The sequence below is a fragment of the Saccostrea echinata genome, unplaced genomic scaffold, assembly GCF_033153115.1.
Source record: "Saccostrea echinata isolate AGI-Se365-2 ecotype Australia unplaced genomic scaffold, CSIRO_AGI_Sech_v1 ptg000001l, whole genome shotgun sequence".
NCBI lineage: Eukaryota > Metazoa > Mollusca > Bivalvia > Ostreida > Ostreidae > Saccostrea > Saccostrea echinata.
The window spans coordinates 33207241-33227437 of NW_026889750.1; the positions used below are offsets into that span (position 1 = coordinate 33207241).

Sequence of the window (20197 nt, forward strand, 5' to 3'; positions counted from 1 at the left end):
GAATTTTTAAAATAAATAATAAATTTATTATTCCAATTTGTATAAATCATTATTTAACATCGATATCGATGTTAATTTCAATTAATTTCTTCTTATTAAAGGACGTGCCCCCCCCCCCCCCCCACAATATATAAATTTAGCTTGTGCCCCCTCAATAAAAAACGTTTGATGACTTTTTTTTTTTTTTTGCTTGTCAATGAATTTTTGGTAGTTGATAATGCCCCCAACTGAATATGTATGGCAGTGCCCCCCCCCCCCCCCCTGAAATTGCTTCCTACGGGCCTGTTGAGTACATCATATCTCTAAAATTTGAAGATACCTTGCATCAGAGACATAAATAATGTTTTTTGTATCTCTGCTTGCAGTTAACATATTTTTTCGGTTAATGGCGTTATATCATGTACATGTATATGAAGCAAGGCAATTTGTCAAATTTATAGAAAGTCATCATTTTTGAAATGCAAACAAGAACCCACCCACCCTCTTCTTATTTATTTTTCTTTTTTGTTAGAAATTTTTGGCGTTTGAAATAATATCATTTTTTAGATACCGAAAAAAATCTAACAAATTATTTTGGTTGGTGCCAGTGGAAAAGTAATGAAATCGGGCTCGAAATACTAACAGCCATCACGATCACAAGAATGTTTATTGTCGGGTGATAATGACACATGAAATACAAAAAGATATTGGAAGCAAGTCATATGATAAATTATCTGAGATACAGAAGAATTTCTGGCAAAATTTAACAACACCGAGCAAAAATGGCCAACATCTCAAATTTAGGAAGTGTCATTAGTAATATTGATGACATTGAAAAAGGTAAAAATGAGCATTCTGATCTTGAAGTGTCTGTTTCGCAGATAACAACCATGCTTCGAGTTCATGTGACTTTGACGTTTCTCAGCAGAATAAAGAATAAAACTAGATTCCGTAAATTGTGTATATGCATATTGATGAGCTTTCTGTCCTTTGATTTCTGTTAGCAGCTTTCACAATATTTGTTGACATAACAAATCCGACACAATCTCTTGATTAAGCTAAAACGTGTCAACATTAACACACAACGACTTTTTTGCAAATCCCAAAAATTCAGAAAATTTGGTAAAAATTCAGATCATAACCTGTGGTATGTTATTCTCTTTAGAGAAGTGGACAGGCTTTCGCCTACATCCACTTCTCTTCGCAAGCCTTCATGTTTTGATTCTGGAAAACGTGTAAATCTCGAACCGGTGACGGTCTACACTTCAACTGACATTTCGTCTAAAATACGTCTGAATGTACGTAATAGACGTGTTATATTATCAATTTTAACATAAATACACACAACTGTCACAAGAAAACTGACCTTTATGTATTGTTAATCCATTTTCACAAGTTCTCAATCCCGGATTTAACCTAATGTTTATCTACCACAGCTTATTATAAAAAATTGAAAAATTTTGCATGTATTATAAAGCAGTGATTAACTTCTTTTTCTTAGCCAAAAATCTCAAAATTGTTGAAAATCTTGATAAAAGCCTTTGGTGTATCCTTAACAAATCTTACTAATTTGGAAAGAGGAAAGTGGTTTGGGGACATGGCATTCAGACAGATATCATTACTATATTATGTATGTGTTTAATGACCCAGCTTTTGTACATTGCAACTTGAACATGTTGAAAATCCCCTTCTCTCTGCCCCAACCTTAATCTGCCTGCATTTTTTTCTTTTATTACAGCGGAAGATATATTTTAAGCCTCATATGCTTAGCTGATCTCTTTTCATCTTTGTTTGCTAAAGGGAAAAAAATCACATTATTATTTTGAGTAAACAAACCATTTTTCAGTTTTGATAAATTTAAATCAAATTTTTTACAATCCAAGTGCATGTATCCACGTGTATGTCCCAACTTTGCTCTACATGTATTAGTTAGAATAATCTGTCTCGGGACAGGCCATCACCACAGTTAGAATGCCTCCCACATACCCGAAATGTAGCAGAAAATTGCAGAATTGCTCCAAAACAATTTTGGAGAAAATAAATGGAGTTGCATTAAAAATAACCATGAAATTAATCATAACAAACATTTTTGAGATTGTGGATACTTTTCATCCAAAAAATTAATCCATATAACATGTATAATGGAAGAATTCAACGCTTTTTCTCAAAGTGTTTTATTTGCTTCAAATTTTACAAGCCTTGTTGACATTTGGAACTCTGAATTGTTCATAGTATATGCACGGAGTTAAAGTTATTGCCCACGTTTGTTTTGCTACATTGCCAATACACGGAACACATTCTATCGTTAAACCGGACATTTATCATATTTTTAACAATAGAACATTCTATCTTATAATATACATGAATATACCCTATTTACCCATCATAATCTTTTTCTGGCATTTGTTTTGTTTTGTTTTTTTGGTCCTTTTTTAAACCAAAATGAAAAAAAGAATGGAACAGGACAGTTTGAGAAGGATGGGGGAGGGGGATTAGAGTCCCAAGATTAATTTTATATGCATGGCCTTATTTTTACCCACTTTTATAAGAACTAGAACTCTGCACACAATTTATCACTTAGTAACAAAAAAATATTTATAATACAGAGAAAATGAATCTTAACCACCTTCTACAACTACAACAAAAAAATAGGTTTGAGGTCTCATGTGATAGTTTTTTACAACTGAAAGATTGGTAATAATTTGCATATAATTAACAATAAGATTTTATAAATCCTGTGGAATCGTTTTAGTTCAGGGGGTCAGTGTTCATGGACAAGCAAAATTTTACTTGTTCATGGGGCATAATTTCGTGGGTTACTCATTTATACGGTAGATTCAATGAACATGATGAATCAATATGTTAACAAAATAAACGTTCTTTGGGATGTGCATTCGTGGGTAAGGGTGACCCAGGAAATCCATGAACATTGGTCCCCCACGAACATTGATGATTTTACAGTATGTCTAAGTTTGACAAGTTCTTCTTGAAGAAAATAATTGATTTCAAATTATCATATTTTGATATACTTATTTATAAGAGTGTTTATTTTTTTTTTTTTTTATTTATATTCATTTATTTTGTTTTCATGCAGAAATTGTTTTTAAGATATAGCTTGTATCTAAGGCAGAGATTACATTTCTATTGAATCAGGCAGAGATTACATTTCTATTGAATCAGGCAGAGATTACATTTCTATTGAATCAGGCAGAGATTACATTTCTATTGAATCAAATTTACAAACTTTATGTTGTATTTCAGACATGAGTTTGCCAATCGGTATGTGAAGACAACATTTTTGAGTTCTCTTGTATTCTTTCAATGCATTAGGAATTTTATGATATACTGTTGCTAATTTTCTTTAAAACTGAAGAAGCATTTTCAGTATGCACTGTTGATTTTTGAAGCATGTCGTTCTGGTACTCTTAAATCATTTTTAGAATGATTCTGCATGCTAATCTAAATCAGCTAATATTTGACAAAGTTTTGACAAAAGTCTTTTATACATATTTGTCAGGAAAGTGTGCATTGGATGCTGCAGGGTGCAATAAGTATAAAGCTTTGTCCTCTGCCTGTAAATTTACCTCCAAAACAAGAAATATTTTTTTATACCCCCTACTTGAAAAGCGGGTGATGTATAGTGATGGGGATGTCTGCCTTCTGTCTGTATGTTCGTCCATTACACTTTGGAGTACCCATCTCTTATCCACAACTCCTCTTATACCACTGAATGAAATTTAATGAGACTTTCACAGAACCTTTGTTACATAGTGTCATTATGCATCTATTTTACTTTTTCATCGGACTACATATTTCAGGTTTCCAATAGCAAAACATATACACTGCACTTCTTTCTATGATATTGAGGGGGTACCCATCTCTTATCTGCAACTCCTCCTATACCACTGAATAAAATTTAATGATACATTCACAGAATCTTTATTACATAGTGCCATTGTGTACCTCCTATTTAACTTTCTAATCTGACATTTATTTCGGGTCTACCATAGCAAAACATGGACTTTGCCATTACAATGTATAATCATATTGGAGGCGGGATGGGGGGGGGGGATGTATCATTTAGTGAGCTCAGTGCTCACAGTACCTCTTGTTCACCCTGTTTTAATAGTAATGCAAACACCGTGTGAAAAGTATGATCTTGGAATTATCAAAATGATTGAAGAAGTTCCATCTTGTACCAAGTACAGTGAACATTTAAGAAGATACAAGTCTCGGGACTCTGCATGAGTGCATGTTTACTATAAATCTATACATGTAACTATACAGAAATGCTTTCTGTTATATGAATATTAACTTACTGTTTTTTTTTTTATTAATAATCTACTTACCTGTAAAAATTATTCCCATATCATATCCTATAGCATTATGAATTACACAGTGTTGTATGAATATCACTTTGCTTCAGGCTTTGCAGCTTAGAAAACAGTTTGATTAGATCACTGAGGTGTTAGACTTTTGACAGACACAGGTAGAATTACATTTGTTGGATAATAGATGTTACTGGTCAGAGTAATAGGTAGATAGTTTACTGGTCACATTTACCAGGAAGGAATCATTTTTAACCAACAACTGAGGAGAATAGAAATGAATTTCTAGTTAAAGGTCAAACTTCTGGATCTGAGAAATAATGTGACATAAAAAACCTGTGGCCAAAATAGTTGTAATCAGTCAGCAACAGGTGTAAGAGGCTAATAAGATCAATATTTAGTACCAATTGTTTTACCTGATAGTTTTATCATCAAGGCTGGATAAATGCTTCTGTGACATATATGTCCATAATCAAAGTGATGCTATTGGAGCTTAATTATCTTCTGATTTAAATTGTGAAAGTAATGGAATATTTGTGAGCTACAAGAGTTGATTAAGATTCAGTTTAAAATACTGTAGTGGTTAGGAAACCATTTGCTTTAGGACATCTCTGATGGATTTTTAAGTTAATGTGATCATTGTTTTATGTGATTATTCACTGAAAGTAGATAGAGCAAAAATAAGTACCAGTACTTGATGATGAGGAGAACCAGCTCTTATTCTGTTGCTGACAAAAAGAACGAAAGTGGAAATGATGTTACTTCTGATGCAACCCTGAAAAGATTTAGACAGTTGCGTTTCTCAGGAAAGCAAAGGGCAGATCACTGTGATCAGGGGCAAAGGGGAGAGCACTCTGAGGATGAGGTAAATGAACATGAGCATAAAGACAGACCTGCAGAGCTGGTGACTGATCTCTCATTAAGGAAGAGCACACGACAAGAGAAAGCAGGTGTGCAGCAGAGGAAACCCTTGTTCTCTCGGCGCTTTTCCGAGCCAGGAAAGGTCATAATGTCAACTGGTCAACGGTTCCATCGCAGCCAAAGCCAGGTGGACCAGACAATGCTAAATAAACAGATATTACAGGAAAGAGGTTGTTAATTACACACAGAGTTGTGTAGTTACTAAAGCATTGAAAGGGTTCTAATTCAAAAGAAGGGGTGTGCATGTATAACATGATATGCATTCATGTTATTGTCTCCAAGAATGACATATTGTTTGCTGCTATATAGTTGTCATAAAGACAAGTAGTTGGAGCCTTACACTTAGATTTGTGTATAGCAATACTGTAAAAGATTTCTTTGGAAGGGGTAATTAAAATGTATCCCATTTCAAATTCAATATAATATACATTTTACCCATTCATAAAGAAATTATAGTGACAAGGAATATAATTTTTATACATTGTATTGATCAATGATTCCTCGGATTTGACCTGTTCAATATGCTGGATATCTATTTTGTTTCTTTATATAAAAAAAAGGCAACATATTTATCATGAAACAAGCCCCTCTATTAAAGGAATACTTTTTGCAAGAAATATTAATTTTAAGAATATATCTCTATCATAATTTAGTACATACACATATAAGACACTAGAATTTTAACGTTTAAAAAGAGCCCACTGCATAATGCACCAAATAGAATTGATTGAATAGATTGCTGAAAAACAGCTGATTTTACAATCCAGTGGTGCACTGTCGGATTTTTCTGTTGAATCAATGTCCTTGGTGTAATTGTATGAGCATAAGGCATACATGTACCATATATCTAATGAATTCCATAAGTGATACTCTATTCTGTACACTTGTAGGACATCAGCAACAGATTGAAGTGTGCAGACATTCAATTATTGATCCTTAAACACATACTTTAGCTCCCCATTCTGTTTGATCAGCCAACATAACAATGCTAGGCAAGTAACAGGTTCCCGACATACATGCTAACTAAGGCCTCGGTGACATTTTATGTCAGCAGGTAGATGCACTGTTTAGTGGAAGGTAAAACGAATTTTAGGATGTATGGTCGTTCAGTAGAAACTAAAGGTATATCTCATAATTAGAAATCACTGTGTGAAAAATATTTAAAAAATGATTGTTGCATGTTAACATAAAATTTCGTCAAATGTTTCAAGTTTAAAGGATTTGATTGGTTTATTTGAAGGTGCCCAAGTGGCCACCAGTTTACTTCAGCAGAGAGCCAATGATGTTAGAGCAAACAGGGTTAACTGGCAGAGCTATGTACAGTAAGTGATTAGATCTGTGTCTTGTTCATTTGCCATGTCATCAATGTCTTACATGTACATGTATATGTAGAGTGTTGTGATAATATAGGGTTATTAAAATGTCATCATTAGGACATAGATTTAGACCCGCTAGAATATCTTTTCCTGGCCCTTTTTTTAAGGTGGGTTGAAATAACTTACCACACTAGCTAGCAAGGAGAAATAAAAATAAAAGGTTTAAAATCTTAAAGGAGATTTTTATATTGTGATAAGAAGCAGTGAAAATTTGAAGTATTGCTTTGAATATGATGCAGTCAGATACAGAAATAATATTTTTTGTTTTGAAATTTAAAATTACATGCACCAAAACTATCCCAATACAGACCCTAAGAAAATATTATAGCTGTTGTAGTATGGAAAGGAGGAATGAGTTAATATGCATTGAAAATTCATAAATATATATATATAATGAAAAACATATGGCTGGACCGGGAATCGAACCCGGGACCCCTGCATTACTAGTCAGGTGCTCTAACCACTGAGCTATCCAGGCCGATGTCCTCAGTCCAGCCTAAATTCCTACATTCCTCCCTCCTTAAATAGTCTTCGCCCCCGAAGACACAACACAAGTTCACCTTGTCAGGACTTAACATTAATTACATATACATATTATATTGCCTGAACAAGGTAGGCCACGGCACCATCTGTAGTATGGAAAGGAGGAATGAGTTAATATGCATTGAAAATTCATAAATATATATATATAATGAAAAACATATGGCTGGACCGGGAATCGAACCCGGGACCCCTGCATTACTAGTCAGGTGCTCTAACCACTGAGCTATCCAGGCCGATGTCCTCAGTCCAGCCTAAATTCCTACACTGTAAACATGAAAACTTCACCAAACATGATATAAAGGGTTTTATTATTCTGACATTTCATAATTGTGTTGTCTACAAGCTGTCGTAGATGCTAATTTTGTCTCAACCATGCATAAATCAGGAACTTTCTTTGTTGACTCTGACTGTATGCTGGAGCAAGGGTTTTGAGTACATATATAAATCATGCACAATTAAATTCTTATTTGACAGAGGACAGATGATTTCTCAGGAAGATTATAATTTTATCTACCAGTTTGACAATGCAAACACTGAAACAAAGGCTGCCATGCTGAAGGAAAATGGAGCGCAGGTTATAAGATCTATATTGTACTTTGTTTAATTTGATTTATTATTTCAATCAAATTCAGAACTTAATATCATGATTTTTTTTTATATCTGGCAAGATATTTCAAAAATATCATTGGTAGGAGTTGTTTACCTTGACTGCTTATTTACTAAAAAATGTTAATACTTACATGAATAAAGTTGACGATCAAAGCATACAATGACTTGTTTTATAGCAGTTATATAGATTATATCTTTTTTTTCTTGTACAAAAGCTTGTAACAGATCTCATTGACATTTTAGATATTTAATACTGAAGTTTGCTCACTGTGGTATATTGTGTTTGTAGTTTGCAAGAACTTTCTTCAATTTGATGAGTCAGATAGCTAAAGATCAGACCTTACAGTACATACTGACTATGCTGGATGATGTTTTACAGGTACAGTGTAGCTTGTAGTAACATTGGCTATTACTTTTGTGCATACACTTTGACACTAATCAAGTGATTTGACTGTCTTCATGCTAAGGCTCTCTGATTACTTTTCAAGTTTTCGAAACACGTACAGGAGAAAACTATTTGCATACTTTTTCTGTAATTTTTTATCCAAATATTGATCTAAAGCTGTATTTGAAGATGAAGCTTGTTAAAGAAAATGTTGTGTTTTGGATGACTGGCATTCAGATAGTAAAGTATGTTGACTAGAAGTCAAATGTTATAGAAGACTGTATTTGTAGGAGGATAAATCCCGAGTAGAAATCTTAAAGGATTACGCCAAACAGATGAAAGAGTCTGTCTGGACACCATTCATGCACCTGCTGAACAGAAATGACAGATTTATTGTCAATCAGGTACACACAGCTATAGTAATCTAATCTAGGAATTATAAAGAATTATATGAATAATAGATATGACTGAATAAATAATGTATTTGTGTACTCAGAACTATGCACAATAAGACGAGGAATGTTGCATAATGCATCTGTAAGGAAATTTGAAAGCATGCAAAGTTATTTGTTAAAAAGTTGTGACATGTAACACATATTTTTAATAGACCTGCTTTCAACGGTAGTTATGTTTTACAGACAAGTAGAATCATTGCTAAGATGGCATGTTGGAGTAAGGAGTTGATGGGTCTGGATGATTTAAGATTCTATATGGATTGGCTTAAAAATCAGCTCCGTCTTCCTGTAAGTCAGATAGGTCACATGTTATAGTGTACAAGAGTTTACATTTAATGCTTCTTCCCAAAAGTGTAACAAACACAAGACAGATTATCTTTAAAATCAATTAAAAAAAGTTTTAATTTAAAATTCAGGCACAGGCAACTGATGTTATATTTTTTTTTTCTTATCATGAAAAAAATAACCCCTACCTAAGTTATTAGAATAAATAACAGAGGGATATATTTTTGTGATAAGAAAAAAAATTAACATCAAGCATCTGTGAATTAAGAGTTGTTGATGTTGAATGATGCACAGCCTGAATCTTGGAACACATGTACGATATATTATTGATGGATTTAAAACTGTTGTTTTACCTCAGGGTAATGAGTACATACAGACTGCAGCTCGGTGCCTACAGATGATGCTCAGAATTGAGAAATATAGGCAGGTGTTTGTTGATGTCGATGGGATAGCTACGTAAGTCAGAAGACATTGTTACAAGAAATTTTTTTTTTTACAGTACAACATGTACTTACAAGTAAAGTAATATGGAATTTCTATAGGATTGTGTGGTGACCTTCTTGTACTTACAGGGTTATTTTATAACTTATTTGTACTTGTAGGATTGTGTCTGTGTTGCTGGGGAGCAAGGTCGGCTTTCAGATCCAGTATCAGCTGATATTTTGTTTGTGGTGTCTTAGCTTCAGTCCTCATATAGCAGAGAGAATGAGCAAGTTAGTACTCTCAGCCACAACCAGATTAATTACAGTCTGACATAATTGATAACAACATCAACAAATTATATCAGTGGAATTATTCTTCATGTGCTTCATACACAAAACCTAAGAAAATGCTTTTGTTTTCAGAGATAAAATCATTCCAGTACTGTCAGACATTCTCAGTGAATCTGTGAAGGAGAAAGTCTCAAGAATTATACTGGCCACATTCAGGGTACGTAAAATATTTAACATGTACATGTATTTACAGTTGATAATTATACAGTGGTCTGACTTTTCAAAGCCTTGTTCAAGGGAAACCTCAAACAACATAAAAAAACAGTCCCATAGAACTACATGTACTTGTCAGATATTCAGTGGATTTGATGGTATTGATTATTGATGGTATTAATTCTAGAAAATACATGAACAGTGTATTTGTATTGTCGTTAATGTCTGAATTTGATTTGTAGAACTTGCTAGAGAAGCCAGAAGAGAAAGATCTGGTCCATGAACATGCTGTGGCAATGGTTCAATGTAAAGTTCTAAAACAGTTAGAGCTGCTGGAGGCCAGGAAATTTGATGACCCTGACATTGTAGATGACCTTGAATTCCTCAATGAGAAACTGCAGGAGTCTGTCCAAGATCTTAGGTAACAAAACATGTTGCCACTTTCTCTAAACTTAAACTTGTACTTAAATGTTAAAGAAATTTAAATGTACTGCATCTAATAATGTTATGTAGCTTTTACATGTATTTTTGATGTATAGGATGTATTTTCAAGAATTGAAGACATACATGTATTTACTTGTAGTTCATTTGATGAGTACACATCAGAGGTCAAATCAGGAAGGTTGGAGTGGAGCCCGGTTCATAAGAATGAGAAATTCTGGAGGGAGAATGCTATCAGACTTAATGAGAATAACTATTCCCTCCTTAAGTATGAACTTAATTAAAAATTTGTATAGGTACAAACAACTGTAGCAGTAAAACATACAGAGAAACATGATTTTAGATAAAAAGTATTGTTCTGTCCATTGAAAAGTTTTGAAATGTTGAATTTCAAAGTTGATGACCATTTGTAAACGATGTGTATGAATATTGTGCATGATTAACCTGATTTTATGATTATGTATTTACACACAATATATATATTTTTTATTTCACTGTAAAGGATGTTAGTTCGACTCTTAGAAAGTAGCAAGGATCCATTAATCCTTTCTGTGGCAGCTCATGACTTAGGAGAATATGTCAGACATTATCCCAGGGGTAAAGTGTAAGTAGGAACTAAGTGAATATGTGTATGTAAGATAAGGTAAAGTGTAAATAGAATCTAGGAGAATTTGTCAGACATTATCACAGGGGTAGAGTGTAAGTAGGAACTGTAGGTGAATATGTGTATGTAAGTGTAAGACAATATTCAAGAGTTAAGTGTAAATAGGATCTAGGAGAATTTGTCAGACATTATCACAGGGGTAGAGTGTAAGTAGGAACTATAGGTGAATATGTGTATGTAAGTGTAAGACAATATTCAAGAGTTAAGTGTAAAAAGGATCTAGGAGAATTTGTCAGACATTATCACAGGGGTAGAGTGTAAGTAGGAACTATAGATGAATATGTGTATGTAAGTGTAAGACAATATTCAAGAGGTAAAGTGTACATAGGATCTAGGAGAATATGTCAGACATTATCACAGGGGTAGAGTGTAAGTAGGTTCTAGGGGGATATGTAAGACTTTATTCCAGGGGTAAAGTATAAAGAGGATCTATGTCAAACACTGCATCAGGGGTAAAGTGGAAGTAGGATTTATGAGAATATATTCGTCATTACCACGGGGGTAAGGTGTAATGATTTAAGAGACTATGTCAGACATTATCTGAAAGATTATGTTAAGAAGGATCTAGGAGAATTTGCCCGAGACATTATCTCAGGGGTAATTGTAAGTAAATTTACGAGAATATATCAGACATTATCATAGTGGTAAGGGAAGTAAGGGAATATATGTCAGACATTATCCCAAGGATAAAGTTTAGGTAGGATCTAGGAGAATATGTCAGACCTTATCCCAGAGGTAAATTGGAAGTACCTGTACATATAGGATCAAAGAAATAAGTCAGACACTATCCCAAGGGTAGCCTAAATGTAGGACCTAGGAGAATGTATCAGACATTATCCCAGGGATAAGGACTAAGTAGGATCTAAATGAATATGTCAGACATTATCCCAGGGGTTACATCTAAATGTGGATCTAGGAGAATATCTCAAGTTCAGAAAACGTTTCATGTTTTATCTTAATACTTTTATAATATTGTAATTATTCCAGTCATAATTTTAATAAATAGTTCTTTTTTGCAGTGTGATAGAACAGTTGGGTGGCAAACAATTAGTGATGCAATATCTGTCACATGAAGATCCTAATGTCAGATTTGAAGCCCTCATTGCTGTCCAAAAGTTAATGGTTCATAATTGGTAAGACATCCTTTTGTAAGACAATTTTTGGTACCCTAAAAGACAATTTTAATATGCAAGTATAATTCTATCAACTTCTATTGGGTTATGTAAATGTATAGGTTTTTGTGGATTATAATTCATATAAATATTGATTTTTCATATCCCTACATCAGCTGACTCGTTCGTTTTCAGGGAGTACCTCGGACGTCAGTTGCAATCAGATCAACCTAAGGAGGGACCTGGAATGGTACAGACCCCCGCATAGTAGTCACCTCACTGTGTCCAGAGAATGTATTCTCTGTCCTAGTCAAAGACATATTATCCAGAGACATTATATAGGGTAACCATGACATTCCAGCAGGCTTGGAGTACCAGGGCTGTTATCATACGCAAATGCTGCATGTTACCTGTAGGGATTCTTACATGAACTATGTACCATATTTTAGCATTATTTCATTTAATATATTTTTTTTTATTATACAAGGAGGGAAAATCAGTTATGTATGGATATTTCGATGTCAGAGGGTGGTATTAATTTGGGATATACTCTTAGGAACAGTTTTGGAAGTAATTAGTGATTACTTTGTAGTGTATTCTTCAATATGAATTCCAGAGTTGGCTAAAGGATGGTTTTCTGGTTGGGTAATTAAGCCTTGTAAACCTCCAGCAACTCATTTATTGACAATAAATACAGGTGATTTATGGTCTTATCTTATAGGAGCGTATTTTGTTGAACAAAAATTATTATTTACATTCATCTTGTTTATGTTATAAAACTAGAAAAAAATATATGTTACAATACAAAGTCTTGTTTTCATTAAATTTAGTACATGAAACACAGAGTTGGCTTGAAATGCTTTGTCGTAAGCCTGATTCATTGCATATATACATGAACAACATGGACTTGGTGAAAATATAAGTATATATACTTATACTAATAATTACAACTATGTATTAGCTACATAGTACATGCTTGCAATAAGCATGTTTCACCATCTCCCAGATGTACATTTCATATAAAAGGTAAACAATATTGTTATTATGAAGGAAAAATAAAAATGTCTTCAGAAAGAGTTATGATTTCTGAAAGATCTCATCCATGGTTAGTTCTGCCTGGTTACTTTTGTTATTTCGGATATAGTAACTGTTACATTTCTCAATAGAACTAACATATTCCTCAGCCTCGTGGCGCCGCCTTTCCATTTCTAATTTTTCAATTTCTTTTCTCTCATCAATAGATGTCATACTATTGGCGAGAAGCTGTCGTCTGCTCTTTGGTTTCCGATGAGCGAGTTCATGTTCCAAGCGATGCAGACGAACATTCAGTCCTCCATCATCACCTGCATTATTCTGATTGCGCGCGCGAAGATCATTCAAGTTTTGAAGACTAAAACTCATAGGTAACGAATTTCTTCTAGAACCTATTCCTTGTCTGAATCGGTAAAACTGAGTTAAGTTGCTGACGGGATTTTCCTCTGTATTTTCACTTGTTTTGGGTCGACGTCTCGGGGAACTGACGTCACGCGTTCCATTACCGTCTTCAGAAGACACTGATTCTTTTGAAGCTGTATTGCTCGGAATTTGTAGTTTGTTGTTTGTCGTAGGCCTGCTTCCCAGGCTGCTCGCTCTCTCGCGCAGTTCATTGCTAAATGGGAAGGCCTTTTCGGATTCGACGATTTGTTCTATGGAGCGTCTTCGCCGCAGATAGTAAGGCTGGTATTCACCGTCCATTTGCCCTTGTTCTTGTGCTATTTTCCGCACACTGTATTCAATTTGATGGAGACTTTCAGAAAGAGAAGAGTCAATTTTGTGGATGGTTGAATGTAGCTGGAGATCGCTTTGTCTTATCCTTTTCACCGTGTTTTTTGAAATATTCATACCATTTGACATTTTGAATTATCTGGAAATATAAGACTAGTGATTTGTAGCTTCATAATAATAAATATTTGTTTGAATTATCGATTAGAAATAAGTAGTGTTTATTATTAACGAAGTACTATTCGTAAAACAATATAATATCGAACAATACATGCAGTGTAATGCGTTTCAATTTTCTGTAATTTAAAAGTCTTTGAATGAAGACTTCACGAATATTTTACTTTTAAATGATATTAAGTACTTACTTTTATAATTCAATGGTAAAATCTCAATGCATTGCAAGAATTTTGGAAATTTCTCCAAATTTACAATGAACTTGTATGTCAATTCACTATGCTCTATTGCTATTTTCGTGTTGCATACCCGATATTTCATGTAGATAATGTTTTAAAAATACCACATCTGCGTCCTTCATGTATACAGTTTTGATAAACAAGGTCCTTTTTAGACAATGGTGTTGTATAAAATCTCCTATATTACAATGTCTCAAAGGGTTGAAATCTTTCCTATCAGCCCCTGTGAAATTTAAATCCAAGTTAGATTCAGGTCTCTAACTCGTAACATATATTAATTTATGATCATTTTATTATATTGAGAAGGGCCGTCTGATCGCTTGATATCTTCGAACGATATCGGGATTAATTGTTAGAACGCTTTGTCACAGTATATTGTTATATATAAATGTCCTGTGTATATAACGAACTATAAAATTTAATATGTATTTTAACGAATTTGTGAACAAATTGAAAAGATTATTTAACTTATGAAACACTCTCCTGACGTTAATTAAAGAGACATTGACAGTTTTATGTTGATAAAACGTCGGCTTTGAAAGCAGTAACTGCATTCAATGTTGATCTTCTTGCGCAAGATTGTAGATTGACACTGGCAAACTGACAATACAACTCGTCATTGGAAACCCTTATTATCAGGCGTAAAAGAAACGAGGCCAGCCTGAAATTCCGATGATAAAAATATTTATCCCATGTTTACCCCTTTATCCCGTGGATATGACTCATTGGATATTTTTTCGATATCCCACACTTAAGTGCAGTTGTGACGTCACAATGGTTTTTGCGTTAGCGTGATGAAGTAAAATAAAGTGGAGTCCTATATAAAACGGTGTAAAACATTGGTTGTGAAGTATTAAACATGGGATAAAAAGAATCTCCCATGATTTGTAGTTGGATATGACTTTTATCCAACTCGTTGTGTGTTTTTATCCCCTCGCCAAGGCTTGAGGATAAAAAACACACAACTCGTTGGATAAAAATCATATCCAACTACAAATCATGGGAGATCCTATATTTCCCCAACCTATGACAATATGAGATGAGGCTAGTATCTAATTTCATTAATAGATTGTTTTTATGTTCAGTTATACTTGAATTAATAACTTTCCGTAATTTCTGGAACCGGCTAAAATAAAATGAATTATCGATAAAACGAATACTTGCAAACAGAATAACGCTTTATACTTATGCAATTACAATTTTTTTCCGTGAAGCAATTACCATGATTATTGATAGAGAAGATTTCATTATTAATTGCAATTATCTATCTATCTAATAAGTATATATATATATATATATATATATATATATATATATATATATATATATATATATATATATATATATATATATTAATATATATATATATACCGACCTTCAAAATGCCTTTTTCAAAGCATGATTCCTGCTCGCTACTTACTTCTATTATGCTACCCTGGCTTGTTGATGTTTACGTGTTTCAAAAATCTGAAATTGTTCGGCAATATTTATACTGAACGGGAACAATTGGGATGTATTTTAGCAGAAAAACGCCGGTCTTTCGCCCACTCTTCTATTTCCTGTGAGGCTATTGGTCAATGTATGGTCGGAAATCATACTTATTATTGCCTGTATCGATCTAGCAATCATTGGTCCTAAATTTGTTGCAGAACTTCGAGTAAATAATTCACAAAATAGTAGAGTCTACGTAAATAATATAGCTTTCAATCTTGCAAAACATTTACTTGATCATGCATTGATATTTACTTCTTTCAATAACAAAAATGTTTATGACATTTTACTTGATATAATGATGAATAATAAAAAAAAAACAAACAAACAAAAAAACGTACAAACAAAATAATTAAAAAAAAAAGACACCTGTATATGAAGCACACATATGTACGAGAATGAAAGTTCAAATACACGTGTAGTATAATCTACATGTGTAATTTTAGATTTATGTCCATCCACATTAATGATATACTTTACACATCTATGTATCTGTTAATATTTTAAATATCAATTTAATGTTGTAAAATTTCCTAAAGGTATGGTGTGTATAGTCTTGATTGAAATTCTTTGAATGTTAGATTAGATCTCAATTCAAGGTAATTTTATAAACAGTAATTCTTTTATTTTAAAAAGTAGATTTTTCAACTTTGGTGAAGGTGGTGGTTGTGTGGGTGCCTGTATGTGTGTGTGTGTGGGGGGGGGGGGGGGGCATATCAAGTGTAAAAATGATTCAACACGCCAGATATTCTTCACAAGCACAATATGTATATAAATAAATAAACATTAATTGTAATTAATAATGGTAAGAAAATTAATAATGAAAAGAGAAAGAGAACTTACTAGCGTACCTAAAAACAATGCTTCGTGCGAGTGTTTAAGAGGAAGGGGGATGAGAGATTCTGCCTTATAATCGCCATTTCCTAAAACCCGTTTGTAAATGCGGGACAGGGTAACAAAGGATATATGACAGCTTTTAAAATTCCATTCTTTAGAGCAAGACTTCCCCATGAACAAAGGAGAAATCCATTTTTCTAGTGGGATCAAATCGTGGTCTGGCTTTCTTGACATCCGCTTTCCCTGCCTAGTAGCCCTTGTATGCATGGTTTGAATGTAACTGATCTTAGGCATAGTGGGAATAATAACGACTAAAGACCTATGCTTTATCGTCAATAGAATAGGAGAATGACATCGATTGTTTTGTACTTTTGGTGGTACTCACCAAAAAGAGAGAGAGATGTGACGTAAGTCTAACCTATCGACAGTAAATATTTCCAAATTTTCGGTATAATTTTTTTCGTAAAAATTACTGTATGTATTGATATATTTGACATTTGCAACCTTTCATAGTGTTATATCTAGTACCTAAAAATATGCACTGTTTGACTGTCCTGTTTGACGTGATTATAAGATTGTCACTTTATTGAAATTTGATTTCACATTTATTGTCAGTACGTATTTTTCCTAGAGCAGTATCGTCCAAACAATCCCAAGGCATTCATGCATGATTTCAAAGATTACAAAGAAGAAGAAGAAGAAGCCAATATATATTTAAAACAGAGAAAACATTTTAATTTTCTACTTTTATTAAACTTTCCAACGAAGATATCTCAAAAACTTTGAAATCCCCGAAATGGTCACATTGCACAAGTAAATGTTGTGTAGGTTTGTGAAAGCACAGTGCTAACGGATATCTTATTCCACAAGAGGCGTCAAACAATACACCCATATACTCTCCCTTAATGCTTAGACAGTGGATCTTGTGGTCGAAAAAAGTAGCGACTAGAATTTTGTTGTCCACAAATACCATTCCTCGCGGCCATGACGAAACCTTAGTTTCCCAGAGTAAAATGCCGGCTGTTGAGAAGCACATGATAGACTTCTTTTTAATGTTACCAAGAAAAATCCGTTTCATTTTATCACTAATAGCAATGTAATTAGATAGATCTACCTTCATGTCAATTTCCACAGATATGTGACATGTCAATCCGCCATTTGAATAGGTCATGATTTTGACGTATATGCTGCTATATACCTCCCGGTTTTCGTACAGAAGAACTAAATAGTCGTCTTTGCACGTTAAAGCCAAACCTTTTCCTCCGAATATCGTTTCTTTGACAGTTACATCCGATATTTTGTCTTTAATTGAGAAGAACAAAATTTTGTTTGACACCATGATAGCGATGACGTCATTGGATACAGAGGAAAGCGCCTCCGTGTCTTCTAAAGAGAACGATGTTTTACAAGAGAATTTCTGGTCCAGAATTTTTAGTTTGCCGTTCCATTTGTCAAGGAGGGCAATGCCACCTTGAGGTAGAAATGTAACGTCACAAATCCATGGTCGACCATTCTCTCGAGACAAGTTACAGTTAAATGAGGCTACACAGTTTTTATGTAGGATTTCCTCTTCCACCTGTCCCAGTGGGACGGTTTTTGTTGACATACAACTTAAGAAGCTCATCTTTCAATATTTCTGTAGAAACAATACAAAGATTAAAGGGTGTGACCGTAGATGGCGTTGATCCGTTACGTAAATTGATGGTTCTGATAGTAAATCTGATTCGGGTAGGATGTCTGCTTACGTTTGTGGAGCTCAAGTATCACTTCATTGATTCCATTGCTGTTTTATGATCCTTTTGGCCTCCTTCAGGACAAAGAATTTTCAAAGAAAAGTTAATTTAAAAATGTTTGCATCACAATGTAGGGCTCCCACATATCACATCACTATGTATATTTTTTTCTTCATTTTGGGACTGTGTATCTCTTTGGTGGTTATGGGAACGAAGATTTATATCTAGAATATCTGCATCGTTTGTTTCAATCAATTCCAATCAATATTTAAACCGTTGTTAGTCCTGTTCGTTTGACTCAAATTAACTAACAGTCGCGGGTCTAAATTACTTCTTATCAACAAATGAACTTGTGCAAATGTTTGTAAACGCAAGAAGAAACGTTAAATTGTAGCAGTTTGGGTGGAATTGGTCGATCTATTGAAGTTAGAGGTACACAGAAAATTTTCTAACCATACGACCTGCCGTCTCGCTTATTATTTTCTTTTTAGAGGGTATCTTTTCTTTAAAAATTTAAAGGGACATCTTTGCATTGCCTTTGTTTAACTGCAATTAGCCATATACAAACATGCTAACAAGAGCAGTAAGTCATTGTTTGATTCAATTGTAGAATGTCCTTTTCTTTCCTGTCTCATATCATTTGTCTGAGAGTACATGTAGTAATTAATTCTGCTACGATTAAATCGTGAGAATTATGTTACCTACTATTTTTAGATCCAAAAATATTTAGTACTTCAAAAATTTTGCACGGATGCCAAAGTGTTTTAGGAATCGTAATTAAAAATGAAATATAGGAAGGAATTCATCTACACATGTCAGTTAGAGTTATCTTTCTTCGTCCATGACGGAACGAGCCTTTCAAACGAGGACCAACCTCAGTTCACCACATGCAGTCCAATTTATTATTCTTCCTTGTCCCAGATAACAACATTTTACCTTCAAACTGTTAAACTTAAGTTTACAAGAACGGAGTTGGGTGGGGACATGGTGACACCCCCTTTTCCAACATCATGCACACACACACACACACACACATACAAAGAAAAATCCTCATAGGTGTAAAACGCTGTTTTTTTGTTGTTTTTTTTTTTAAAAATACAAAAACTAATCCATTAGTAGTGGTGTACCTAAAGTACAAAGCTATATATAATTGTTCAATCTCAATTTCTTTTATACACTCGCCCAAGACTAGACGTGATAATATCATTCTGTTCACTCTGCAGACACGTTGGTTCTGAGATTTCTGAAACATTCCATTTGATTAATTGCTTTCCTTTTTTACGATTTGCAAATTTCTGAAAAGGGAATACGAACTCAGTTTCACATGAATAGAAAATTTATTATGGTGATTGAGTCCTGCGTAAGGCAAGACGCTCTTCGTCCAATGTATTTTAAAGAGAAGCTTTAGTTCTTCCAGGAATTGAAAAAGTCAAAATACATCCTATTTGTAACATTACTTTTGGATTAACCCTCATAGTTATCATCTTTTTTGAACTGTGTCAAAAATTCGTTCAGAAGATAGCCCAGCCAATATATAGACTTAATTAAATACATTTTTCTGATAATGTCAAATTGAAACCTCATAGTGAAAAGAAGAAATAGTTTAGTTACAAAAATGTAAAAAAAAAGTAATTTTTTGGATCAGTTAGATCAGTGAACAGCGAATGGTATTAAAATCGGGAATTTTAAATTAGATCAAATTAAAATTAAATAAAATTTAAAATATTAAATTTTAGATTTTAAAATTCATATTAATTAAAAATTAAATCAGCAATTCTGCGCTCTCTGGTACATCGCCTGTACACAGATCCATGACCATGTTTTATGCTCGGGATCGGTTAAATGCCACATTCGAGTTACCGTTCTTAGGTAATCAATCCAAATTCACTTCCGGTGAAAACAAAGGTAAGGTTTTATTTCTCTTTAAAAATACATTTT

At 33.7% G+C, this 20197-nt stretch overlaps 3 protein-coding genes and 2 non-coding genes across 6 annotated transcripts; 2 read left to right on the plus strand and 3 right to left on the minus strand.

The window, feature by feature from the left end:
* Positions 1-669: 669 nt before the first annotated feature.
* Positions 670-12867, plus strand: LOC133190370 (V-type proton ATPase subunit H-like). 2 transcript variants are annotated; one of them, XM_061325966.1, is made up of 15 exons: positions 670-819; positions 3241-3258; positions 6469-6550; positions 7622-7721; positions 8046-8135; positions 8432-8545; positions 8780-8884; positions 9240-9337; positions 9484-9594; positions 9727-9811; positions 10050-10228; positions 10391-10516; positions 10751-10852; positions 11932-12045; positions 12220-12867. In XM_061325966.1, the coding sequence occupies exons 1-15, from the start codon at positions 762-764 to the stop codon at positions 12290-12292; spliced, it is 1455 nt and encodes a 484-aa protein (XP_061181950.1). In that variant the 5' UTR covers positions 670-761; the 3' UTR covers positions 12293-12867. The 2 variants fall into 2 exon arrangements, with proteins under 2 accessions (XP_061181950.1, XP_061181960.1); XM_061325976.1 differs by lacking the exon at positions 3241-3258 and having other exon boundaries at positions 671-819.
* On the plus strand, positions 4531-5454 carry LOC133190429 (uncharacterized). Its single transcript, XM_061326064.1, has one exon. The coding sequence runs from the start codon at positions 5005-5007 to the stop codon at positions 5404-5406; it is 402 nt and encodes a 133-aa protein (XP_061182048.1). The 5' UTR covers positions 4531-5004; the 3' UTR covers positions 5407-5454.
* Positions 7010-7083, minus strand: Trnat-agu (transfer RNA threonine (anticodon AGU)). The gene has a single exon. It is a non-coding gene; the product is annotated as a tRNA-Thr (tRNA).
* On the minus strand, positions 7308-7381 carry Trnat-agu (transfer RNA threonine (anticodon AGU)). Its single transcript has one exon. It is a non-coding gene; the product is annotated as a tRNA-Thr (tRNA).
* Positions 12738-13917, minus strand: LOC133190399 (uncharacterized). The gene has a single exon (XM_061326012.1). The coding sequence runs from the start codon at positions 13915-13917 to the stop codon at positions 13102-13104; it is 816 nt and encodes a 271-aa protein (XP_061181996.1). The 3' UTR covers positions 12738-13101.
* Between the last annotated feature and the right edge of the window lie 6280 nt (positions 13918-20197).

Excerpts from the sequence above, each read along its gene's own strand:
- LOC133190370 (XM_061325966.1), top strand. The coding sequence starts at position 762 with ATGGCCAACATCTCAAATTTAGGAAGTGTCATTAGTAATATTGATGAC. Across the intron at positions 10,229-10,390 it reads GAGTCTGTCCAAGATCTTAG|TTCATTTGATGAGTACACAT; the intron begins GTAACAAAACAT and ends ATTTACTTGTAG. Across the intron at positions 10,853-11,931 it reads CATTATCCCAGGGGTAAAGT|TGTGATAGAACAGTTGGGTG; the intron begins GTAAGTAGGAAC and ends TCTTTTTTGCAG.
- LOC133190399 (XM_061326012.1), bottom strand. The coding sequence starts at position 13,917 with ATGTCAAATGGTATGAATATTTCAAAAAACACGGTGAAAAGGATAAGA.
- LOC133190429 (XM_061326064.1), top strand. The coding sequence starts at position 5,005 with ATGATGAGGAGAACCAGCTCTTATTCTGTTGCTGACAAAAAGAACGAA.